At 46.6% G+C, this 27,330-nt stretch overlaps 1 protein-coding gene across 1 annotated transcript in view; it reads left to right on the plus strand.

Moving 5' to 3' along the window:
* Positions 1–5,571: 5,571 nt before the first annotated feature.
* The window catches only part of pacrg (PARK2 co-regulated), an 83,643-nt gene continuing 61,884 nt past the window's right edge, over positions 5,572–27,330 (plus strand). Inside the window, exons 1-2 of the mRNA XM_003962730.3 lie at positions 5,572–5,834; positions 15,147–15,281. Coding sequence (XP_003962779.1) covers positions 5,766–5,834; positions 15,147–15,281 — 204 coding nt within the window. The 5' untranslated portion in view covers positions 5,572–5,765. The remainder of the gene's footprint in view (positions 5,835–15,146; positions 15,282–27,330) is intronic.

Genomic DNA, 27,330 nt, shown 5'->3' on the forward strand with positions numbered 1-27,330 from the left:
TAAGCAGGTAAAATCACTGACACTTTGGAGAAAAAAACAACTTGCACCACAGGAAAGCCCATTCTGGAGCAAATATTCTTACATAATTTACATACAAACACCTAATTAGCATCGCTGCCTTTAGCACAATTAGGGGAACCGTGTGTGTTTCACCTGCGCGTCTGCTCATCCCTGTAACCCCCCCCCCCCCCCCCCCCTTCACCCACCTACCCATCCAGGATCTTAGAAGTGTTAATAATATTACAAACGTAAACGCCATCTGTTCATGGGGGCTGACGTGAATAAAAATACAGCCGGCAAATGCTGCAACTATTGCAGCCAAGATGTCAGGAGGAGGAAGACTCCGAAGGCCCCCGAAGACTCCGAAGGCTCCTGAAGACTCCGAAGGCCCCCGAAGACTCCGAAGGCTCCCGAAGACTCCGAAGGCCCCCGAAGACTCCGAAGGCTCCCGAAGACTCCGAAGGCCCCCAAAGACTCCGAAGGCTCCCGAAGACTCCGAAGGCCCCCGAAGACTCCGGAGGCTCCCGAAGACTCCGAAGGCCCCCGAAGACTCCGGAGGCTCCCGAAGACTCCGAAGGCCCCCGAAGACTCCGGAGGCTCCCGAAGACTCCGAAGGCTCCTGAAGACTCCGAAGGCCCCCGAAGACTCCGAAGGCTCCTGAAGACTCCGAAGGCCCCCGAAGACTCCGGAGGCTCCCGAAGACTCCGAAGGCTCCTGAAGACTCCGAAGGCCCCCGAAGACTCCGAAGGCTCCCGAAGACTGCGAAGGCCCCCGAAGACTCCGAAGGCCCCCGAAGACTCTGAAGACTCTGAAGGCTCCCGAAGACTCCGAAGGCTCCTGAAGACTCCGAAGGCTCCTGAAGACTCCTGAAGACTCCGAAGGCCCCCGAAGACTCCGAAGGCCCCCGAAGACTCTGAAGGCTCCTGAAGACTCCTGAAGACTCTGAAGGCTCCTGAAGACTCCGAAGGCCCCCGAAGACTCTAGAGACCCCCGAAGACTCTGAAGGCTCCCGAAGACTCCGAAGGCCCCCGAAGACTCCGGAGGCTCCTGAAGACTCCGAAGGCCCCCGAAGACTCCGGAGGCTCCTGAAGACTCCGAATTCTCCCGAAGACTCCGAAGGCTCCCAAAGACTCCTGAAGGCTCCTGAAGACTCCAAAGGCCCCCAAAGACTCCGAAGGCCCCTGAAGACTCTGAAGCCCCCCAAAGACTCCGGGGGCTCCTGAAGACTCCGGGGGCTCCTGAAGACTCCGGAGGCTCCTGAAGACCCCGGAGGCTCCTGAAGACCCCGGGGGCTCCTGAAGACCCCGGAGGCTAGCTGCACACTGCAGGTGAAAGGAGGCAGCTGGAATGTGAGCTGAGATGACTTCTCTGCTCTTAGGGTTAAAAGAAAACTCCTAAACAGCCCTCTTGTCCTTTCTCTCCCTCCCTCACTCTGCCTGTACCTGACAGCACCCCTGGTACCAGGGGAACCCACTCTGTTGTATTGGCTTTATAAATGCCTGTCTCTCTTGATTTGAATGTTTTATGCGCAGAGCAGAGGAGAATCAGTCAGGTGAACGAGCGCCCCCCCCCCTTTTTTTATTTTTTTTCCAGTGGAATGAAAGCAAATTGCATTTTCCCTGCCATAAACAGTTTGTAGCTGCGGGGATGTTGTTTGCATTTGTCTTTGATTCTGCGAGGAAGAGGGGAATTCAGACACTGGAATTACAGACGACTAGAACCGATGTTCAAAATGTAATTTATGTGTGGAAAGTGTTATTTTAGCACACAGGAGTGTTTTTAGATTGGTATCTCTGACAGGGTTGAGCTGCTTTCCTCCGTCTTTTAATTGAATGTCCAAAAGGCATAAATAAAAGGGCAAATTAACATCAGAAAAGCTGCTTGACATTTTTCCTGTTATGCTTGAATCATGCAGTAATACACAGTAATGTGGAAATCAGCTTCGATGCGTTTTGTTTTGCGATGTTGGACTGTATTTTATCACCACTAAATTGTGATTCTTGTCCACATAGTGTGTGAATTATGGCTTTATGACATTTTTCCATTCTTTTTCAAGAATTTGTGAGTGTTTCCACGTCAGCCTGACGTCCTTACTGTCGTCCTCGTCCTTGCGGCTGGTCCCAGCCTGCCTCCTCGTCACACCAAGTTGCTCTTTTGATCGCTGACGGGCTCTCGGCAGAGCTCTCATAACAAACGCCGTGAATCCGAAAGCGCCATTACCCCCCTCACCCTCTCCGCTTCCTCGCCAGCCCTGACACCATGACCACAGGAGGATTGTGCACAAAGGAGGCCGGCTGTGTCCCGGATGGGATCACTGGTGTCACTGTTGGCACATTCAGGGTCGTGTAACATTGACCGACGGGTGAAGGGGAAGCTCGATTCTTTGGAGAGTTAGGTGTTTCCAGAGCTGCTGTGGGGGGGGGCGGGGGGCCTTCATGGTTGGAGGCACTCTGCATTCACGGGGTACTATTTACCCTGAATGATTAAGCGAGACGCACACGCTACACATAAAGGGGCAATAACAAATACAATCGTGTAAACAATCAAGCCATGATAAGATATATCATCTGTACATTTATCATCTGGACCCGCGTCTGATTGTCTCTGCTTCGGTCCAGTGGGCATGTTGGTGCGCATGGACACACAAAGAGCAAGTCGTGCCTCCCAATATCAGCGCTGCTTCTATAATGCATGAAGATCGATACGCTGTGGCTTTTCCGTGCGAGGTCTCGCCGCTCTGGGACCATATCAGGTATTGCTGCTGACCAGTCTGCCATTTGAAGAGATCTGAGTCGTCAGATCTATCAGAGCATCCAGCAAATCATCTACTTCTCCTTGGGATAACACGTCTCCAGAGTTGGCGCCACTCGTGAAGCAAACAGCATCGCAGGACCAGGGGGGAAGACCCTGTAGGGGGCCTCAGGAGCACGTTCAGGAGTGGGGGGTGCATACAGGCACACAGAGGCCAATTTTTACACGAGCTCGTTCATGCACGTAAAAGCAAAGTCTTCATAGTAACTCCATAATTACAGAAACACATATTCATAAAGTAAGAGTGTTAATACAGCGATTTTAATTGCAAGTCCCAGTTTTCTTGCTCCTGTTTCAGGTCACTAACAACATTTTCTTGTGTAGTTTGTGATTCAGTTCTGCTCTGAAATTCTTGTGTTACTATTATTAATAATTACAAGTGGCTAACCACGGTAACTGACGGTGAAATTCCTCCAGGGCAGTTACACCCATAATTATAGCATGATTACAATGTATGTAATGACACATCAGATTTCTGAAGCATCTGTAGGGCCCTCCTTGTTCTTTTGTTTGTATTAGGAAATCACAACAGGGCTAATTTACATGTGTGAGCTCAGCAACAATGGTTACAATACACTGGAATGCAAAACAGCCGTGCATTTTATCGACTGTCATTGTAAAATGCTCCGAGATTCACTGATTTCCACAGGGGTGCAGTTTGAAAACTGAAAGTCTCCTGGTTTCCTGAGTGCTTCTGTTGGAGGGAACATTTTATCCATCCACCTTTAGCACAGCAAGATGTGCACAAATATTGACGCTTGTCGGAGTAAATTTCTGATCCTTCAGTGACTGAACGTCTCCGCCGATGGATTTCAAATTTGGCTAACCGAACAACACTTACACATGGCATCTGGGGACGTTTCCTCGGATTATCCTCCAGTACCTGCCGTGTTATGATCTCATCTGAGGAGCACCAGATGGTGTTCCCACATGTTTTCTCAAATCGCTCTACAAAAGAGAATTTACGTAGCATTAGCATAAAACAATGAATGGAAGTTATAACAGGGCCAAGATGGAGTTATTTTTTATCTATTAATGCCTTTCCTATAGGCTGCCTGTGTAGCCACCTTGATTGCAATCTACATGGGTTGCCATGGATTTTGTACCCTACAGCGTTGCCACGTTCACAACCCGGCAAAACCCACCAACCCACTGACAGCTCTCCTTCCCATCTAATGGCCATTTCTCTGGTTTCATAATAATTGGGGATAGTGTCCAGAAAGGTAGCTGCCGTCTTTTCCCTCTGCTGTTGTTCTTCTGCCGGTCCCCTCTGGGTCTTAGCTCCCAGTTTGTGCTCTAATGGTAATTGTTATTTTCCCTCAGTGTAGACAGAGGTCACACAACCCCGAAGGTGGCCCAACAAATGAGCTGCTCATGAAAGAGTGACACTAACCCGAAGAAGACACAATTCAGAGGTGAAAAAATGGGACAGAAATCCATGAGGGCCTCTTGTATTACTATGTTGCCATTTTGAAGCTGTTTATTTTACCCACTCCATGTTTTTTTGTCCCTTTTGGACCAAACCGGTTGCTCATCGACAGTTTATCATTGGTGTCAGAAAATGCTAATTAATCTTCACTCTGCAAATTAATTTGCACACGTGTCCTTGAAGGCAGCCTGATGGACCCAGATATTCACACCCATAGTATAATCACGGAGGAGTCAGCAGAACAGCAGGGCTTGAAAGATTTATTTCATGTTCCCCACGTTAGCTTGGCAATTTTAGCTTCCACGAATCACAAGGACGGGCCTCCATCCTTCCACACTGCGCCGTCACAGATAGCGCAGGGCCGTTTGAACAATCGTGGAATTCCTGCTGACACTCCAGTTTGTTCAGTCAGCTCCGTGCAAACACCCCTTTCCTTTTTTAAAATCCTCTCAGAGGAAGCAGAGAGAGGGAGGGAGCAGCATTGGATGCTGACAGGGACATAACTTCCCTACATATACGTTGTTTACAGTCTCCCTGCAAGGCTGCGATACCTGCCTCTCTCAAAGGAGCCATAAAAAACAAATGGGGGCTTTTAGAGAAATTGCCTCTGCAGTGAGGATTAATAACAGTTACACCAGTTCACTCAAGAAAAAAGAGAGGGGGTAAAAGATTGGAAAATCAACAACGTCGCATGCCTAAATTGGAGTGATTCAAAGCTGGAGCCAGACTCCGACCGGCTTATTGACTGCGAAATCCTTGGACTCCCTGAAATTGAGCATCATTAAGTATTTCCGTCTGAACAGGGGTCTGCTGCAGGAGTATAAAGATGAGCTGAGGGTGCAACCGATCCTCTGTCTGATGGATCTGGAGCTGTGCGCGCATAAAAGAGTGCTTGGTGCGTATTAGTTATCCAAGTCTGGTGGCTGCACAATTACCAACATTAGCAATCAGTGTAGATGCAACCGTTTGCAACAGTCACCTCAATCAAACTCGGGGTGCTAACTCACTACAGTGGGTATGTACATTTTTCATTTCTTTATGTTTAATTAACCATTAAAACATCATTTTTTTGTTGATTCTTGATTGTTGAACTAGCGGCAAACAAAACAAGATTTTTGGTTTTATGTGATACTATCAAGTGTTAGAATCTATTCTCCCTATATGATCATCCTTTTGCCCTGATGGTAAGATTTTATGCTCACAAATTTAAAATGATAGACACAATAAGGCATGGAAACCTTTGGAAAGGCATATAATAGATGAGCATTTAATTCTTTTCTTTTTTTAAAACATTTTTTTCGACATTACTTTTTCTTAATTCTAGTTCCAGACCCCAGTCCTACGCCGATACCAATCACGACACTCTTCGCCGTTTTCAGCAGCGTCATGGCATCACCTTGGCAACGGGGAAACACGCGTCTCCACGGCGATGAAACTCAAGCTTCCACCGTAGAAGCAAGTGCGTCACGCTCTCCAGAAAGGGGACATTATTGACGGCTTTTTAAAACAGTTCAAACTTGTCGACATGCTGAAGAGGAAGACGATGCTGACGGCGAGCGGCTTCACCGTGAAGGCCGCCATGAAGAACTCGGTGGTGAGTGTTTCTCTCCCAGAACGTTTAAATCAGCTGTGTTTCTCTTGCGTGTCACTTTTAAACACTACCCTTTGTGCAACACAAAAGCAACACAACTCTTTGCTGTTGTCTGTACTTGTGTGTATTTGTGCCCCAGATGCATATAAACAGATCATGGCTGGTGTTACAGCCAGCTCAGAGGGTATATATCCTATATGTCAGATATAGTAAAGAAAATGCCATGTTTAGGGGGATATGGTGTGACAGGAGGCTTGTGCCTTCACAGTCAGCAATTCTCTTTTGGATGGATTGAAACGTCTGCAGTCAGACTCTTACGTCTTCTTTGCTTCTCAAGTGTTGACTTTCCATTTTTTGGCTGCTTTGATGGGTCCTTTTCTTGTTATCTGAGCTAAGACGGCCTTATTACATCCCAGCCCACAAATAAACGGGCCTGTATGATGAATAGAGGCGGCTGCACAGCTCTGATGACAACAGTAAATTTGTAAACCTGAAACTGTGTGCGGGTTCCCCCCCCCCACCCCCGTGGCAGGGATTGTCTTGCGACTCAAAAAAAGAACCATCATGTATTCCTCCTCCTTTGCTGAAGGTCATAAACAAATCTCCTGTCAAGAGCCTTCGAAAAGGAAGGCTCCTGCAAAGCCCTTCAATATTCACCATCTCCCCAGAGGATCCGAAGCATCTGATCCATGAATGATGCTCCACCGCCGCCACAGCGCTGGCTAAATCTTTAACAAAAACCATTACATTTTTCACAGGCTTGCTCGTGTCTGTTACCTTCTGTCCCCCCCCACCTCCCCTGTGGTCACTGACATATCACGCCAGTGAGGGCAGCTTTGCTGAGCGCTGTGATTTGTAGGTAACGACAAGGCCATTTCAAGCCTGGAAAGGGTACGGGGACTTGAAGCATAGCGTTATTACGCTCTCAAGTATTAGCAGTCGTATATATCGAATCAATTGCACAGGCCCCTGCGACTTAAACCACATTTACCGCCCCCTAAGAATTAATTCCCAAACATTAAATTGAAAAACAAAAAATGTGCTCTGCACCCAGAGTATCATCGTAAAGGGTTATGATGGGAAAATGTACAGAAATGTCAACGTCACAGTGAAGGAATACTTGGGTTAGAGTTGGTTTCAGCTCCACAAACCCGTAAATGTGGCAAAATTGGAATTTCATAAATGTTTGTTGACTGTGTTGCCATTTATCAGAGAAACTGCAGCATTTCCCAGCATGCACTGTGGTGTTAACAGTCCTGTTTCCTGCCCCGGACTGTTGGACAGGAGAGATCCGTTTACCGCCGCGGTCCTCGGCACAACCTGACAACACCTTTCCTCACCCACAGGGACAGGCGGAGAAGCCCACATCTAGTTCCACTCCTCCCCGCGGAGCACCATTATACTCTCTGCTGCTTTTATCTGCTGCGCGTTCCGTATTTGACCAGGCAGAAATACATCACCGATAGAACAATCAGTAGCAAATAAAGAGCAGGAAAAGGACACGGATGTGTTGGATTTATTGGATTTTCGTATTCCCTCCGTGTCACTTTGTTGTCAGGTGTGTTTTGCATCCGAGCAGATGCTAATCTAACAAATGAAGCCATCTGATCAAATTAAACAATAGACGGCGCAGAATTGATCCTTGATTAGGCCTTAAATGAGTCTACATATGAGTACAACCTCATTAGACACAATCTCACTTTTAATTGCAAACGCAAGCCTGCTTAATATGACGTCTTGAATTCAATTTGCTGGAGAGTTATCACATGTTTTTCCAGCAGTCTTGATGCGTGTTCATTAGGCTGTGAAAACCTCTCTTTTCCGGCTATTCTAAAGTGCAGTGCAGGAAAAACCCCAAAGAACACTAGAAAGATAAAAAGGCTGGCGTTGAAATAAACCCACTGGCAGTTCTGTGCATTGCAGGCCGTTGTTGACCAATACTTTAAAGTGTTATGGAGATGAATCAGTCTATTTGATATTTTCCCTGGCAGTGAAAATCACTCCAAACATCGCTGCCGAACAAATTTACCTGACAGAGGACCTCATAATGTTCCCTGCATGATACATAAATTGTGCATGAGGCCGTCTGGGGCGTTGAGTGCGTGTCGAGTGTGAAGCTCACCTACCCAGAGTGAGTTTCCTAAGCCGTGCTGTATAATAACTCAGCCTTTCTGCCTCAGCCTTGGAATTCTTTGTGGAAATGAAGAAAATAAACCTCTGTGGGCGCTAAATCAACCCGCCTTCCAGTTCCCTCTGCAGCGCACGCTGGTCCCACCAACACCAGAAGCCTGTAGCCCATCCTGGTAAGCAGCTGTGTAATTCAAGGTGGAACCGAGTCCCAGTAAAACAGGTTCAATTGGCAGCGGTCTCCGGAGGCTCGCCGAGGTTTCCAGTACTATGGATCCACCACGCAGCCTAAAGGCCCCGAGTGGATGAAGCACAGGCTGACTCGGACATCTTCTGAGGAACTTTGTTGATTCTGGCTGCCTGGCTCTTTACTTTAAAGGCCTTACACCAACAGCTGACCTACATAGAAACACATGTTTAATATTTTGCTTGGATGTCCGTGAAATCCTTCCCCAGCTTTGATCTCGCCACAACAGGGCACGTGTGATTGTGTGTACACGTTTGGCAGAGAGACTTGCTCGGTGCCTCCTCACACCGGCAGATAGATTTGGCTGTAGCTGGCGGCGCGCTATGCGAAGTGCGCCGCTGCCGAAACGTCTGTGACCTTTGCGGCGGAGGAAAACACCCGCTGGATTTTTTTCCGGGAGATATGGAGACATATTTCAGCGGCGTCGCGTGGCGGCAGCCTTAGAGGAAGTGCTCAGATGATTACGTGTGACCTCCTCTGAGCTGGCTTGACAATTACTGTATACTACCCTCTATTGTTGTGGTCTCCTTCAAGGGCTCCTAGCCTGAATTATAATTAGGTGGCTTTTAATGGGGAATGTTTATTGCTCCTCTTGGAAGGTTCTATTTTCTGCGCGGAAGTTAATTAGCCCCCATGTCATGTGATAGCCGCTGCAGAGGACGGCCAGACTCGCAACTCCTGTCCTGGCTTCAGAATCAGGGATACCGGAATATTGGCTGGACTGACACCCACTTCAGTTCAGACACATTAAAGGCGTCATTTAATTAATCTATTACATGCCACTTTTGCTGTTAATGATTAGGAATGACTATAAAACCAATTTGCATAATGCGCTGGCTGTCAGCTGATGCTGCATGATTAACAGATGTTTTAACGGAGAGCTGGTAAAAGGATTATTTTAATATTACACATGTGAAGGCATTTTGATTTTCCTGCTTTCTGGAGGCGTTTCACAACAAGTAGTTCTGGTTTTATGGGCGCCCGCCTCCAAATGTTCCTGTTCTTCCGGTGAAACGCTGCCTTTGCGTCCATACTGTCTGTACATGCTGATGTGGCATTTGATCAGCGACTCCCCGCCATTATCACCTTTGACACTGACTTGTCCTTGTTAGCGGCGAGGCCCTCGTTTTTATAATCCACCTCAGTTAGTGTGTCCCATCCACCTTTCCACAGGGGCACGTGTGCCGGCTCACATACTGCTTACATCCACATAATAGGAACAGCACAGGAAAATCAATGGCTTTGACAACAATGTTATTCCCTACCAATAAGGCCTGCTTTTCCCTGCTCCTTTTTTTTTTTTTTTAAACCTTTTAAAACCACTATCAATGCAGTAGCTCTAGTCTGACCTTTTGAAATTTGCTGACCAGCACAGAGACTGGAAAATTAACTGCCCTGTATGTCTGTTATATGTCAAGGACAATGATGCAAGTGTGACCTTGCAAGAATGCTAGCATGCAAACCTGTGATACAAAAGAGTGCTCAGCGTAGACAACGCACCAGGTTATAAGATGTTTACTGGGTCCTGCAGGACGTTTGGGCTTCTACAAAACAATTCAATTAAAAAAGACACGTTCAAACATGTTTCAGGACCATGTTCTTCAAACGTAACTGCTTTACCTTTTACAATGTTAAAGTCTGGAACTTCCTTTCGGAATTCTGTTGTGTTATCTTCCCATCAATGTCGCCAAGTCGCAGGCGGCTGGAGGCTGTGACCGTCCTGCAGCAGGCGAGAGGAGGCAGAGACATTTGATCATTAAACCTCAAAGAGCGGAGAGCAAATTCTGCAGCGGGCTGTTTGGCCAACACGTGGTCGTGTGGGAAAAGAAAACAGGCAGCCTGTTCATGAGTCAACCCGCCCATCAACCTCTCGCTGCTTCTGTCTGCCTCCCTCCTGGTTCTATGATCTGAGCCCCCCCCCACCAAGACAGAAGGAGAACAAAGAGTCAGAGAGACGAAAAGCAATCCAACCTTTTGCTCTTGCATTCAAAGCTCACGTCTGGTCTGTGACGGCATTGTCCGTCCTCTGAAGGCCGTCATCTCCCTTTCATTTCTGGATATTCAACTTTATATCTGGCAACCGTCTGTTTGGTGCTAGAGAGCCACGCTGATTCTGTTTGGAGGGTTGGCCGCGCTGATGTTAATAGACCAAGGTCATCAAGACCTTTGATGGATACAGATAGGCAGTTCTCAAGGTCGTCTCTCGTTTGTTGGCCTACCCAAGCTTTAATTTAGCACTTTTGTTAATGCTCTGATGCTGAGCGATTTAATGAGGAGTCTAAGGGCCATCATCACATTAGGTTGACAGCATTCTGCTGAGACAGGCTTCTCAAAAATATTTAAATTGAATTCATGGGGAATTGTGGAAGGAGAGGTTTTATGTGAGAATACTAAAAGAGGTGAAAGTGGGAAGATTCTCTTAGATAAACGAGGGCTCGTTTGAAGATGTTTGAATTACTCTGGTCAATAATGAAAGAAAGAAAGAAAGAAAGAAAAGAAAAATGCGGCCTTCAGATTTTACTTAGTATAAATCAGGTAAAGGTCAAATTCACAGACTCAGTTGGTTGGTCTCTGCTCTGAGTCCCTGTAAACAACCCCCCCCAACTTAATTTTTAACTGATAGCATTACCAGCTGATTGGGCAGAATAGCAAGTCACAGGGTGTGATAAGAGAGAGGGACTGGGGTTCCTTTTCCCCACACATGCCTGCACCTAGATAATATTCACTGGTGTTAAACAGTGTTCCCATATCAGAGCTGGGACCAGTATCTCCTGCTATGTTTAGTTTGATGTCTGTGTATATATTTTCAAGCTCTCTCCCCAGCGATTTCAGAACTGATGAAGCCTTCTGGATAGAAGGCGAAACGTCTTCAAGAGAAGAAACCCAGTCCAGTTGACAGAGAAAACTACCTTGGATATGTTTAGTTTGGTTATCTCACACACCTTTTCCTGTATGTGTGTGTGTGTGTGTGTGTGTGTGTGGCTGACCTGCTCTCTTGTCTCCCATCATTGTGATGGGCCGCAGGTTTGTGGTGAAATCGATGCCCCCCCGCTGCTCTGGGTGTGTCTGTCTCCTGCTCAGTCCCCCCGTGGGCTCGATGGTGCCAAATCAAGGTGCCCGCAATAATTTCACACTTAAATGTGCAGTCGCCAACACTTTCACCTCCCAACCCATCGGTCCCGGTTTGTCTACACGGTCTGTACCAGTGCACCTCTAAAAGCTCATCTGGAGCTATAAAAAGCTCTGGTTTTCTAGAAAACAAACAAAAGAGCATGAAGGTTTCAAAGCTGCTCACAGCAATTAGGCTTAGAGCAAACTGGCACTTCATGGATGAAATTAACCTTTTAAATCAGTGTAACCCAGAGCCATCGTGGTAAATCTCAAAGTTGAAAGTTGATGGCTTTCTGTTGACTTGACGAACAGTAAAACCTGAAATATGCTGCCCCCGGCATTCAGGCGCTCAGGACTAGATATGAATCAGCCAATTGGGATCTGTGAGCATCAGGCTGCCCTGCTGCCAGTGTGATAAGTGTGCCGCATGCAGAGGATGGAAAACACTCCAGACATCTCACTCTCTGCCCGTCCCTGGCCCTGTCTCCGTTTGCTACTTCCTTACGCGACTCCCAGAGTTGGGCTTCAACCACACGGTGTTGCGCTCGTCGGCGTGTCAGATTTTAATGCAGTCGCTTTTCAAATCATCCCCGCATGTGCTCGTTTCAATAAGCGCATGGTTCGCCCTTGAAGTGTGTGGCGTCGTCTCTGTCTGTAGGTGGTGGTTTTTTTGTTGCAAACATCTCTGCACTCGTGCACTCGTGCCCACGTGCACAGACTGCGGTTCGTGCCGAAGCCTGTGACACTGTGTCTGTCTCCGTTACCTTCCGTCAGGCTGGGATTTTTCCCTGTTTGTGAGTTTTTTTTGCTCATTTGTTCTCATCCAACCTTGTTTATCAGAACAGGGCTAATTTCTACACATAATGAAACTCCCCCACAGACTGATTGCACCTCTTGCTGTTTGCTCATAAGAAATTAATGAGGTGCTGCACAAATATTGCAGATATATTCATCTGAAAGATATCAGCCTCCTATCAGTGAGTGTTTTGCCCTGCAGAGGCAATGAGTAAGCAAAAATAGCCTGTCGGAGCAATTTGACCGTTGCAGAGATTCCCTTGGAGCTTGAACGCAGCCTTTATTTTACTGGTGTCTTTTTCACCGAGGTTAATGCAGCCTGGGAATAAAACAGACCTCTGTAATCTTGCTGCCTCTCCTGCTCCTGTGCACGGCGGCAGCAAAAAGCAATACGGTTACAAACTGGTCTGTGCATAAAAAGCTAATTCTGTTGCTTGTTGTGCATGCTGACTTTATCAAGAGACCCTCAGTCTGTTCTGTCCTCTCTGACTCCCCTGCCGTCTTGCTTCCTCCCTCAGGAAGTGCAAAAGTTGTATTTTACCAACCTTTTAATTGACAGAAATGCAAATATTAGAAGCTAGGAGGCACATTCGCCTGTGATGCAGTAAAGCGGCCATTACTGAGACATTCTGCCTTTATCTTTGTCTCACCTCAGTCTCACTTCAGTGTTTCTGTATCCATTTTGCTGCCACCTTTGGACAAAGTCAAACCAGAATGCTTGGAAGTGGGACGCCAATAACAATAGAGTGAGCGTCTGTGTTCCTCGCCGTGACGTTTTTACCAAGGCCAAACCTGGCAGGGATTGCCAATGGGGAGCTCAGCATGTATGTATGTGCACCGGAATGGGCGCTTTTCCACGTGTTATTGTGTCTGCGGTTCTTGCAGCTGGGTTTATGGCGGGGCTAGTTGGAGTGGACAACGGCATTACGGAGCAAACGGATCTAGAGGCAGAGTGAAGTCGAAGGAGAGAAATGACACCCCGGAGCTCATCTGACCAGTATTGCCTTGTTATGACTCCCTGACGTGTGCACCAGGGACACACAAAGCAGACACGTCCTTTCTTTATTGCCTCACACCACCTCCACCTCTGTTCTGCAGCCTGTCGCCTCGCAGAGACTCACTTTATGGCCTCCATAGAGGCGTCTCCTTATATAGCTTCCTTTTCTCAGCTTTTCCATTGTCCTTTTGTGTTTATGCCAGTGTTGTAAAAAACACAAATAATGCTACCGAGCTAGATTGTTGTAGATTAGCGATTGGAGAATACACAAGCTTTCAACCGGAACACCATGAAAGGCACATCAGACGTGTGTGAAGGTAACATTTGTTATTCTCTTCCCGCTACAGCTCTTAGATTTTCACGTGGAAAACTGCGTTCCACTGTTTGCTGAAATGACACCATTGTGCACGCGTTTCCTTTGTCCACGCGCTCCGCTGAGTTCTCCCGGCAGCGATGATAATTGGAAGGAAAACAGGGAAAATCTATGAACCTCGCAGCATCTCAGGCATGAAGACGGTCTGCAGGAGTGACTGCAGCATCATCGTTCCCCAGCACAAAAGCTTCTCAGCCAGTCAGTGCAGCCTGCGTCCATTCTCTCCCTCCTTCTTCCCAGTCGGGGCTATTTTTAACCTCCTTGTGCAGCGCGGCTCGACCGGCCTCGTAGTTACCTGGATATTTTGGCTTTGTCACTGCTGCAGGCTGGGGTAGCAGGAGTCTGGCGAGCTTTACATCTTCCTGTAGCTGCAAAACATTTCCTGCTGTGATGGGAATGAGCAAAGAGAGGGAATGCAAAGGAGCATTTGGTGGTGTCGCAGGTTCTAAATAAATAAAGGAACAGCTATTCTATTTCCGTGTTAAAGCAGAGGACTGGCAGTAGCAGGTGCATGATTATTTTCAGACTTCTCTAGTCCAAAAACGATGCCTCTTATTGTCTTTTTATGCATTATTAGTCACACATAATTCTTGCTTTGGGAAGATTACAAACCAAATTAATCCAATATTACACAGTTCCCTCCCTTATTTCCTGGTATGTTGAACAAATGCATTAGATGGATCCATTTGAAGTTGCTATGCTGAAATGGCTTACAGCTGAGGACTCTCTCCTCTCCTCTAGCTTTTCCTCCATGTTCCATCACTCTTTGACAGTTGAAGCAACACACATCTCTGATTCCAGTATTCTTGCATTCTTTTCTTGTTTGTTTTTGAATTATGCAACAAATAGGCAACAGTAGCGAATGATGCAACTTAAAAAAGCCGAGCCACCGCCGCGTATTGTCGAGAGAACAGAGCCACACAAGCACCGCGGACATCTTTTGAAGTCTCGCAACAGCCGCGCGAAAGATAATGCATCCCACTTTCACCCGCGCATTTCCCCGGGCCGCCGCGGCTAAATTCTTCTTCCAGCGGGCGGTAATCTGAGAATTAATGACAGCAACACATCTGCCAGTCGTGTGGTAACGCAACACAGATGGCGTCAGATACGCGCAGGGGACCAGACAGGGAAACTGACAGCCTGCCATTTGTCCACTACAACATGCTAATCTTTTCAATCAGATACCTCCAATTCCCTCATGCATCCCAACTCAGTGAGGCTTTTAGTCATTCTCCAAAATGTTTTTGGCCTAATTTTCTTTCATGAATCTGTGTAATAGCTACCACAGTAACAGTACTAGCATTGGTGGCTCACACTGGGGCTGATGTGCTAGAAGTCCCATTGGCTTTTGGTGGCCCAGTAATAGCATGTCTAATATGGAGGCAGACAAAAGATGATCCTAACAATGCCTCCGGCAGCGCCTCTGGCTGCAGGACCGACATGCACACACACAAGTGCACACTGTCTGTGCTTTTGTCCTTCCCTAGAAACACCGAGGAGCAGACACACACGTCACCCTTGATTATCTTTTTTTTTTTTTAAAAACAGCGGAAGAGTTTTTGAGAAAACAAAATCAGTCCTGATTTCAGAAAACAAGCTTCATGTGGATTTGGGCTCGTGTTCATCACCTCTCCTCAGAGTTGTTTTCCTTTCTTGTCCGAACAGGTGGTGGGCCCCCCGGCTGCAGGGGCATACCGCGAGCGGCCTTCCGGACCAACCAGCTTCCGCAAGTCCTATGAACGCCGGGAGCTCCCGGTGGCTCTGTTGCATGACACCAAGGGGCAGCAAATCGCTTGGAAGGTAGGTGTGCTGCTGTTTGCTGATCGTGCTCTTCACACGCCATTAGGTAATGTGATGGAATGATAGCACTGCATCTGAGCACCATGAGACAACCATTAATGGCAAAATTCCCTGGAGTCTAATGATTTTGTTTTAATTACACTCTCCATCCCAGTTGTCACAGTTACAGGTGCTGGCTTTCCACTCAGCAGCCTTAGTCACAGGTGGATTACCCTCAACCTTATTATTAAAAAATATACATATTTATTTTGGATTCAGGTAGATGCAAATAAGTGCAATATACTCAGACTTAGGATACAAAGGATGCTGTTGAAAAGTGAAATCTGAGCATTTTAATGGAAATCTGGCAGCAACATAGCCAGAGATTAGTTTAATCTCAGGGGTTTCCTTTGATCATGAAAGAACCGTAGCCTGTATCGGGATCCACCTTTGCCTCCTCCCATCGTCCTTACCGATTCCACCTGTTGTCCCGCCTGTGTCCCATTGTGTCCATGTCTCTTTGCTGTGTAAAGGCTGTGTTCTCCCATCAGTCCTTGCCTGTTTCTAGGCATCATGTCACTTGTGTATCTCCTAGTGTTTCATTCTTTGGGTTGTAAATAAAATCACCTGGTCAATAGCCCTCTAGTGTAATATATAACTACACCCTGCATTTAAAAAAAAGAAAAGAAATCTTTGAGATGTCCTTGATTTCTATTAAATCTTTGTGAATCCAAAGACCTTAGGTGCAAACAAATGACCCTGATCATTATCAGCTTGGCAGGGGCAGGGCGGTGTCAGTCTCTCCCTGAAGGAGCGGTCCAGTGTGGGCTGTCATCCTGTAGGAGGCAGTGCAGATTAGCACACCCCAGGCTCCTTTCCAACTCCAGTTGTCTCACAGCACCGACCATTGCATCCATCAATCAAATACTCCGTAAGAACTGGGGGCAGTTGCAGCACAAGGAGCAACCGTAATTGTGATTGTGCTATATGTGTGTTGTAGCAGTCAGGCTTCCACACACCATTGCTTCTGACTCTAACTGCGGGTGCAGGATGGATGCAGCCTTCCAATCAGCATGTTTCCTGCTTCTTGTCCCCACTGTGCTGCCAGCTATCCTGTAACTTCTCCACCGCCTTGCAAGCACTCATAATGTCATTTATTCAGCGTAAGCAATGATAAATGAATGAAACAAATTATACCCTTTCCTCCCCCTTTCCTCACTTCAAAGACAGAAGGAAAACCAGTTGGCGTCTCTCAAGAGTTATTTGTCTGCAGGTGACAATACTGCAAATGTTCTCTCTCTCTCTCTCTGTCTATGAATAATTTATTCATAAATGTTTATTGTTCAGATTTATTACAACTCTTCTGGATTCTTCAGTCTTGTTGGGTTTGTTTAGAGCGTTAGCCAGTGTGGAGGCAGTCGTCACTCCCTGCATGTGTCTTTAGAGACGCAGTGTAACAGGGTGTAGTTTTGAGTGGAGTAAAAGGAGAAGAGCTGCTGTGTGTTTGCACAGAGCTGCCCTGGGGCACGGGTTCAAGACAGTAACCCAGGATCAATCCCAGTCTGAGAGCTCAGCAAATACAAATCTGGAGAGGCTTCTGGAAAGAAAAATAACTTATGTGTCGGTTGGGTTGTTGGCTGAGAGCTCAAGCATAAAGTGAAAGTGTGTGTGTGCGAGTGTGTGTATGTGTGTGTACGTTTGTGCTATACTGTAGCTGTGAGTCTCTATTCAAGTGTATGTTTATTTGAGACAGGGCTTCGCCTCCCTTCTGTAAAACTGTCATCAGACAGCAAACAGTGGATACAGAAAGAGCCTAAACGGCCTTGATTAAATGACAGAACTGTTGCATTTGAAACAGGACTTTTAAAGAAACTCTGAGCAGTCACTGTGCAAATGATTGCAAAGTGCTTTGTTCTGCAGATGAAAGAGACGACGCCCCACTGTGAGCAGCAACCTGCTCTGACGCATCACCATAAGCAACACTTTCAGATTTCTTTTTATTGGCAACTGTGTAAAGTTGCCATGTTATGTTGAGCCATCGTGCTGAGCCAGTCGCTGACTGTTCTAAAATAAATACTGATTCACATCTGACTCTTCTTTCTTCCTAAGTGGATGCACGACCCAAGTTAAACATCTGAATTCGAAATGTGAAATCTGAATATGAATATGAATTATGAGCTCTTATAATTTCCTCTAATGATTTAATTGACATTTGGTTGAACAATGCAGTCATTGAAATTGAACGTTGCACATTTGAATAAGTGATTTAAATTCAGTTTCTCTGATAGACGCCGCTCCTCATTAAAACTAAATCGGGCAAGACTTTCCTGACAGCGTGAAAAGTGCTGGAGCTTTGTTCGGCATCAAAACATTTTACTCCATTAATTCGCAGTGAAGGATGAGGACACTTAGAGGAATGTGTTTCCCACCAAAACCGCCGTGTTGCGTCTGTACGGTTCAGTGATGCTCTGCAGCGTTTCCGTGCAGGCGCGGATGCCGGTCAAGGTCATGTTGAAAAGGAAAAGGTTGCATCTGAGAGGTAATTTAGCTCTCCCGAAGTAAAAGCTTCGGCTTTAGCGTTGCGCTCAGGTAAAATCTTTACACGTGTGGAGAACATGTGCAGCAGACAGATAAGAGATGGGCTGGTTCCAATCCCCGTCTGCGTGTTATTGTGTGCTCGCGTGCGTGCCTCGAACGGTGCATCTGTGTGCACGAAGGCGTGTGGGCGTGTTTGTATTTGGCCCCTGCCATAACGTTGAAGCCAAAGGCCTGCAACCGTACCATAATCTACAAGAGGGAGAGGAAGAAAAAGATAGAGAGATGGAGCGAGAGAGGGATCCAGAGGGAACCAGTAATCAGGAGACATGGCAGCTGCTTGGCTCTCACTTATAATGGATGAGTCCAGGTCTTCCTGCATTCCCTGCGGGCCTCCCTTTGACTCTCCCATCTTTACCCTCTGCTGCGCTCAGGCCAGCAGCCAAACACGTTAGGGATACATGCACGCACACGTGTACTGTCTGCCTCCTAAACATCCTTGTTTATGTAATTCCATTGATCACCTATATGCTTTGTCTCGTCCCTGGAGCTCCGGTTCTGTGCTGCCTCTCCTGTGGGCTTCGGGTTGTTGTCCTTTTTGTAAATTCCTGCTGTCTGCTTCTGCAGGGCGATGCCACGCCCTCCCCAGTCTCCCAGATCATGTGTTTTATCTACTCCCATTTGTCCTTTTACAGGGTCTGTCTGGGGGCAGAAGGAAAAGCCATTTTATAAAAATATCAATGCAAACCTGATTTCCGCACCCCTCCCTCCGCCGCCGTCCTCAGACTGAGTCGGCAGAAGGGGCACAAAGGCAGGGAGGGGGACAATCAATTAATCTGATCAAGCGCTTTAGGAAATGGAGAGCATAAGCGCTCCTGGGGGATGGATATCCATCTCCTTGGGATGATTGAATTACGCACAGAGTGAGAGTTGGAGAGGAGGGAGGGCTGCAGAAATGAGGTGGTTTGGGTGACTGAGGGGGGGGGGGGGGGTGCATGTGCTTGAGAAACACAGGAGGTGTGTATGCTTGAGTGTGAAATATAGAGGCAGACATGAAATTATAGCCAGAGCGAGAGATGAGTTCATTGCCAGAGCGGTTTTGGAGAGGATGCATAACCCAGACTATGGTGCTTTTCTTGCCATTGAGACACGTAGTATTAAAGTGCATGTTAGTATTTGTTTCACCTAAAATAACTATACACTATAAGCTATAAGCTCCCGGAGCGCAGACCCCTGCCAAACAGCTGATTCCCCCACATAATGTGAATTACCTCCATAGTTCAGAATGTACCCTGCCACTTATAACACAATGTTGCGTAACATCCTAGGCTGTCAAGCCCCTTGGCCTTGATCCTTGGAAGAGCAAAGGTCAAAGTCGCACAAAGATCCGGATTGGAGAAAGTTTCAATAAACACAGATCCATGCTGGTTATCACATGACCTATACCATTTTGGCAGTTAGTTTTATGCCCAGCATACACACGCACACGCTTTCTTCTTCAAAAGCCATTGTTTGCATGTTGCTTCATCATGAACTCCACTTTCTGTTGCACACTTTTGCAGAAAATGGTCTGCCTCTGCTCACCCGTATTTTCCACTCACTGTGAATGATTTTCTTTTATCTGATGCGAGCAGCGGAGCCTTGTCAGGGAACTTTTGAATAGACAGAATAAAATGGGGTTAACCATGCGTTCTCTCCAGCTCCCTGCCTTTTCTCCCGATCCGTGGCTGCAAGCTGGATACTCTGAGGGGATAGTTCTGTGTCATAAGGTAAAAGATGAAACACAATAAGAAGAGAGAATATGAACAAGCCCCCCTGGGCTTTGTCTGAGTGGAAGGAGAAGAAAGAGGGAGGGTGTTTAGATTAGAGTAGTGGGGGGAAAAAGCACAAGGCATTTCTCACTGAAAAAAAGAAATGAATAGAGAAAAGGGGGGAGGAAGGATGTGGAAAGGTAACAACACTGGCTAACCACCAAGGCCCATATGGCTGATTCCCTGGGGGGAAAGAATTGTGGAAAGACTCCTGGGAAGCAGGCGGATGAGCTGCGCTGGTGCAATACTGCTGGGGAATACTGCAGGAGCGGTTGGACTTTGGGAACGGAGGCATCCAGCAGAGAGAGCTTGTCTGCAGATGTGGAACTGCTGCACCTCCTGCTGCACCTCCTGCTCCCCCAGCCATTATTCATAGTAGAGGAACGCCACACGAAGCTGATGATGGTTGTTTAGCCTGTGGGCCTTCAACCCTTGCTGCGCTACGACAAGGCAGTTGTAAAAAATGGGAAATGGATCATGGTTGATGACTCTTTTACTTCTCAACATGATAGGAAATGTAAATGCTATAAATCTACTAATGACTTGAAGCCCTGTTGACAAATGAACACCCCACTTTTGTCAGTATCACCCAGATTGTGTGCAGCTCTTATCCTACCCCAAAAAACAAAAAAAGAAATTATTCACTTATATCTATTGTATCTGCTCTGAAAGTTTGTTCACCTCTCCATTTTTGACTGGTTTTTGTTTGCTGTCTTTGCTAATAGCTGCTGTCAGGCAGGACTTGATGATGATGAGGATGATGTTGATGATGAGGATGAGGATGATGATGAGCAGGAGGATGATGATGATAATGACATACTGGCGGATGCCTCAGCATTGCTCACGGCAGAGAAGTGCCACATTTCCTGTAATAATTCTGACTTCCTGTTTGGGCCGCTGAGGTCACATCCTGTTGAACGTCCATCTGGCCACCTGCTGAGGCTCCAGCTGCAGCCGCCCACAGCTGGCGCACCAATGCAGATCCTTACTGACACAAACGCACAACAGCCTTCACCACATTTGTAGAGGACGCGGGACTGCGGCTCCTCGTAGGATGACGGGAAAATCCATGAGTAGCTCCGGGTAGAAGGCAGAAGAATGTGATGTATGACATCACACCGAAGAGTGGGAATCAGTTTGTGGCGGGGGGGGGCAGAGTGGATACCAAATTAGACAGAGACAGAGGACAAGATAGGAGGGGACATGGCTCATCTGCCAAAGCAACAAATCATGTCAGAATGCAGTACCCGCACTGTCACCCCCTCCCTCCCACAAAATAAGCCAGAGATCTATTGATTGGCACTCGTATTTGCTAGCGGGCTCCAGCTCAAAATGGAGCCTTTAATTAACTTAATGGACCGGCTGCAGATGTGTGTGAGCCAGTGAGGGAGGGTTAGAAATAGATATATAGAGGGAGACAGAGAGTGAGGAGCGGTATAAAGCATAAGTGGGGTTAACTGCAGACCACCTCTGCTATCAGTCAGGATGGACAGAAATGGAGGGCGGTCTTTTCTGTTCCTCCCGTTCTTTCGCCCTTTGCTCTTTCCTTCACCGGGACCTCACGTGCTGCAGATGGGAACGATGTCGGGCGGCCGCAGATTTTCAAAGGCCAAGTCAAAGTCAAAGTGAACTTTACTGTTATTAAGACGAAATAAACAGCAAAGCAAAAGCATTTCTAGAAAGCGAACGCAGGGGAATCAGGTGTGTTTGCTTTAAGCGGCGTGTGTGAGAGATTGCAGACTTCACGCCAGTCATTCAGTCACTAATAGCTGCTAGAATACCCTGGTAGCTTTCTCCCCACTGAATGTCTGGGTCTGCATGCTACCGCCTCTCTGTCTCTCCTCCCCGGCTCACCATTCTCATTCCAGTCCACTCATCCGTTCTGTCAAAGGTTAATTGGTTTGGAAATGATTTGATTCTTTCTGGCCGTTAATGCTGTTATCATGCTTTTGTTAAAAAAAAAGAAAAGAAATAAAGAAAGAAAATCTAGCCCCACATGCACTTAAGCCTTATTTAAAAGAAAGGGGGAAGAATCCAATTTAATCTTTTTTTTTCTTCCTCTGGCCTAGGCTTGTCCCCACAAGTCTTTTCCTTTAAATTATAGCAGAATTTCATTACCTTGAAAGCTTTTCTGCCCCCTCCCTCCTCTCCCCTCTCTGTCGCCAATACTTTGAATAGATCGGGACTAATGTCTTTCTTCTAACCTCAAGGTCGGAATATTTGGATCCGTAGAAGTGCTCAAGGGTCTCTGTGATTAATGCACTGTGCAAAGTACCTTGGAAAAATGCCGTGGCTGATGGCTGCACAGAGGAAGCAGTCACACACACACACACACACACACACACACACACACACACACACACACACACACACACACCTGTGCGACTCCACCTGCTGAAGGTGCCTGTAGATGGAGGTGCCCCTGTCAGTGCCCTTGATGTGGATCATGGGAGACATTCATATTCAAATGGGGTTACTCTCTCAGTTCCCCCACTGGTGCCACCCCACACTTCCAGCCCCTCAGAGCTTTGAGCTTTTCTATCCTCGCCGTGTTACATCTTTACTTACACCGGCTTTCTTGGACACAACCAGGTTATCGGTTCCCTCAGAGCTGCTTATGGGATGATGGAGCAGATCTCACCAGAGTTGGAAAACTCGCACATCGTAGTTCAGGAATTTCTCGGATTTAATTTACTTGAGGATACCTTATCGGCAAATTAATTAGCTTGCCTCTATGTCTCAGAATGAGATGTTTTCCCCCCACAATCTGGTATCTCCAAGGAAACAGCTGCTGCCTGATTTTTACCGAGATCTGGATGTTCATTTTTTTGCTGACACAGCTGCAGAGCCGGTTATAACTGCGCTTTCTCTGTTTCTGTGGCTACCTCACACAGGTCCTCATACTCCCTGATGTGCATGCAGTCCACACCCTATTGATTACATACAAGGAGGCCTCTGTATTGAAGCTGTTTGCAGAGCTGCAGACGCTTTCTGCACTTTGGTTAATTATTTACATTCAGTTCCACAAATCTGATCAATAGTTAATTGAGCCGGCGGAAACCGTCGGGGAGAAAAACACAAACTTTGCAGAACCAAGGGAGGGAGTCTTCAGACTCACCAGGACTCATTTAAAGTTTCCTTTTTTCTAGTGTACGATTGAACTTGCAGATTGGTGAAATACATACTGTATCGATGTATGACAGTGATGCCGTGGTTAATATTCTGGTAGCACGCAAGACTCAACAATATTCTATTAAACATTCTTGTGTTTTTATTTGTTACATAATATTACATTTTATGTCGGTCTTATGTAATACTGCTATATTTGTTTTCCTGCACTTTTGTGTGTTTACTTAGCTCAACCTTCAAAATCGTCCTTTATTCTGGAAAATGTGCTTGCGAACAAAAATACGTGGCCTCTCATGGATACAGAACACTCAGTGAAAACAGTGAAACTGATATAAACGAGTTTCATACAAACAAACTTTCGTTATTATTTATTTTTATAATAATAATAATAACCTTAGCAATGAGGAATAACAGCTTTAGGGCTGTGTTTACACTGCAGAAAGTGTGGTTTTATGTTATGGCCATGGTTAAACAAAAGACTTAAAAGAAAATAACTGAGTGGAGACATCAGCAGAAGGTGCGTCAGTGTCATCATAGCAGACAGAAATGCAGCAATTTATTAGAGAGCGGCACACAAAAGATGTAATATGTGTCGGCAACAGAGATTTGACCATAGATTAGAAGGCCTGACGTCACCTAGGCCCAATACTTTATAATGGAACAACAGAAAATAAAATAGTTTCAGTTATCATCAGCTGCAAATTCTGTTGGCTTATAAATAGAGAACATTGTAACATTCTGATGTGTTGTGAATCAGCAGGCCGCCAGTCACAGTGGGATTTCACACTCTTCAGTTCTTGGCATCGGCTGTGCTAAAAACTGGGCTGTAACTTTATTATAATCACAAAACCTGTTCTTCATATAATCATACTGAAGAAAAATAAAGTGCAGATGTAGCTTACCTACATGAAGAGCAAGTGTAGTTGATTCCTGTTCTTACAATGTGCAGAAAATCACTCATTTTGTTCGAGTTGTTCCTATTTGTTTTCATGTTGCACCTGCATAAATCAAGCAGTCTGACAGATTAATTGATTGACAGAAGTATTATTGCTAACCTGATTTGTGTTGCAATGAATGCACAAAAACCTGTTATCGACATCCCAAAGGGGAGAGAAGACCCTGTTCCATTTATTTATTGTTATGCTTCCGTGCTGTGCAAATTTGTGTGTAGTGATTGACTGACAGGAACTAATGAAGGTACTCGGCAGCAGCTACACCGCACTGAGCTAATCGGTGCCGCCACACCTCAGGGAATGGACCGTAAACCCATAGATCTAACGGTTAACACCGCGGGGCACTTAATGCATCACTAGGAGAAATTTTATTTCAGTGTTTCTATTCCCGTCGACCATTTTCCTCTGCTCAAACGCCATTGTTAGCCGACGACGGTGTCAATGGCCAATCTGCTCCGGTGTTCGACCACCACATCTTGTATTGGTTCTGGCATTTCCTTATCTCCCTCCTGTTTCCAACCCGTCGCTGATAAGAAAGATGGAGTGGGAGGTGAATGTACGGGGCTGGGGGAAAATCAAGGCAACGTTTAAAAGACTGGTAGCAAAATGGGTGGTTCCTTTTGGGCCTTTCTATCTGGACTTTAGCTTTCTGTTTTCCTTCTAGCCATACGAGACATTTAGCATTGATGGACTGACACCTTTGTTTCTAATTGTGTCAGTAAGTAATTCAGGTCGTTATCATGACCTGGGTGACTGAGAACCTCCACAGACGTCAGTTAGTGATGTATAATCGCAGCTGTGGATCATTTGTGTTCAGAGATGAGCGGGAGGAGCCGAGCGCTGTGGTGCCCTCACTGGCTAAAAATCTGACAATCAGTCCAACCTGACCCAGCAGTATCGCTAAGGATGACTCCTTTCATGACGGGCGCCGTGGCTCATCTCGCCTCGCCGAGACAACCTCTGGCTGCAATCTGGGTGTCTTTGTCAGCTTGGAACAGCACAGCCCCGAGAATCGCTGAGGTGGTGGATTCCCTTCGCTCAATCTTCACCCCTGCCTGCGTCTACCCTAGCATACTCAGATCAGCAGTTTTCACCCCCCTACCCTTTCTATGTCACGCAGTCACACTCCAATAGTTTGAGGGCTTTCCCAACACTAAGAGACGGTATTCTAGATCAGTCGCTTACTCCAATTAGCAGCACATACACTTCCCCACATTGACCCGATAAAGGGAAAGTGAAGGCAAAAGAAGTTAAGAAGTATCGCCACAAAGAGGAGAATACACACGGAGGCTTGATGAAGCGCTCTTTTAAACGCGTAAATGGGTGGCAATCCAACAGCTCTTTAGTGTCAGGAGGACCTGTCTCAATTACCCTAATGAGTCAGAGTGACGCTACTTAGGAAGGAAGGGTGTGGGAGAAGGACCATGCAAGGGGAGATCCGAGAGGGAGGGCGAGAAATGTGGGAAAGTGACTGGATGCCCTGTGAAGTTAAATGGAGCGTGCTGGTTTCCCAATGAGCCAGTGTTAGCTGGCGCTCTGACACACAGTGACCTGCCACTGTGCACATCACTTTCTCATCTGCGCTGTCAGGGAACAGCAGTTAACCCGGGCCCGCCCCGAACCCTGGCCCCTGCTAAACCAATACATATCCTCAATAAAGATCTAGCGTGGAAAATTGTCACGTCATGATTCGTGGACCTCTGTCTCTCGTCTTACCTTGCCTTCTAATCACAGAATTCAGTCATTTACCTTGTGTGACCAGGAAAGTCTTGGTGTTGTTACGTGTAATTCCTGGTCGGAGAAGTCGCTTCCTTCCACGTCCGGACCTCAGTAGCATTTTTCATCCGACACCCATTGTCATCTATTTTTTTTCTTTGTTTTCCCTTGTTTTTGCAGCAACAGAGATATTGTTGTTCGACCACAGTCCTCACTGATCACTGTGTCACCTTTCACTTTCCGCTGTGAGGAAACAACTGGAATCATCCGTCATTCTTTCTGGGCCACTGAGTGAAATATGTCTCACAGGCCTCAGAAAGCACACGACACACACACACCTCTGTCTCGTCTCAATTCGAAATGTCGTTCTTTCCCACTCGCAGCCCTACACACAACATTTAGACTTTCCCAGCGTTTTCTCTTAATGGCTCTTTGTGCTTTTACAGAAGGATTAATGATAATCTGTCAGTCTGTGAAAGACAAAGTCTGCTTATGAAATGGCCCTACTAAAAGCCTCTTCTCTGCTGGCCCCTGCCAGGATGCTCAGCCGATTTCTAAGGAAATAGAAAAAAGTTCAAGATCAGAGATGATTCAGCTCATTGTAATTAAGTTGGGGTTTGAATTGCAAGGTTGTGCTGGCAGAGATTGGCTTTAGCTACAAAAAAAAGTCAATAGGCGAGAGTGCTGCGTCTCCCTTGTCAGCCATGACAGAGGACCAATGACCAGCCAAGCTGCCATTTGTCTTCCTGAGTGAGATTTCTAATAACCGTAATGGCTATGGCAATAAATAACTACCAGGCCGTCAGAGAGAACATAGTGCGGCATTTAAATTTGACAAAGAGCTCTCAACCCCCCCCCCCCCCCCCCCCTCCAATGTGAAGATTTTATTCTTAAAACTTGTGACTCATTTCTTTGAAGAACACTTTAGCGAAAAGCCAATTCAAAGGGTGCAACTCAAGTATATGAAGTCCTATCCGGAAAAAAGAATGCCCTTGGCTGTGCTACGGATCCAACGCTAACGGGATATTTAGCAATTTGGATGTTTTAAAATGTAAAATGCATGTTCCATTTCCAGCTCAGCATTTGAATTATGCAGCAGCACACATTAATGCTCACCTGCGCGCTGGGCTTCCACTTTGGTGAAATAACAAATCAAGGCTGATAGCTGATTGGAATAAGCTGTCGCTTTACCCTTGACCCCATCATCATGTAAGCTCACATGAGCGGATGTTGTTCCATCCCCCTCCTGTGGAGTTGACTGCGGCTCCTCTGCGGAATGAGCTTGCTCAGTAATTCAAGCAACGGGAGGCAATTTCTTCCCGTCCTTCCCGCCAGTAGCGGCAGTGTGCTGGTGGGCAGCCCGTGGAGCCATGCCATCCTGCCATTTGTCAGGCAGGGTGCAATTTCCCAGAAATGAAGGTGAGAATGGAACTGATGAACAATAGACACTTTAATACCGCGCCAGGTAGGACAGGAGTCCCCGCAGTGACGGGTCAGAATCCTACACTCGAGCTCGTGGCAAATACCACAGCAGTGCGCTCGCAGCCGCCACAAGTGACGCATTTCTCAGTAATGTGGGGGTCTGCTGGTTCTGTTAGCAGGTCTGTAGTCTGCAGATGGAGAGAGGATACTGTGCCTCTGGGAGGGGCTGTCAGGTTCAACCTCGAGCGCTCCAACTTGAAAGATCTGCCTCCTTGTAACGGGTGAGAAATTCCAGGATTTTTCCATTACCTGCAGTTTCTACAGCAGGTAACCAGAGCAACAGCACACCAGAGCAACATTTTTAAGGCCACATTCTCACATGTGACCGGCCTGAATACAGGACACAGAAACTGTACAGTGGTTCAAAAAAAGGAAGCTTTTGGTGCGACTAACTGAGAGAGATTGTGTGATTTCAGATCCTTCCATTTCAGATGCACCTGCAAC

Source organism: Takifugu rubripes, chromosome 2, assembly GCF_901000725.2.
Source record: "Takifugu rubripes chromosome 2, fTakRub1.2, whole genome shotgun sequence".
NCBI lineage: Eukaryota > Metazoa > Chordata > Actinopteri > Tetraodontiformes > Tetraodontidae > Takifugu > Takifugu rubripes.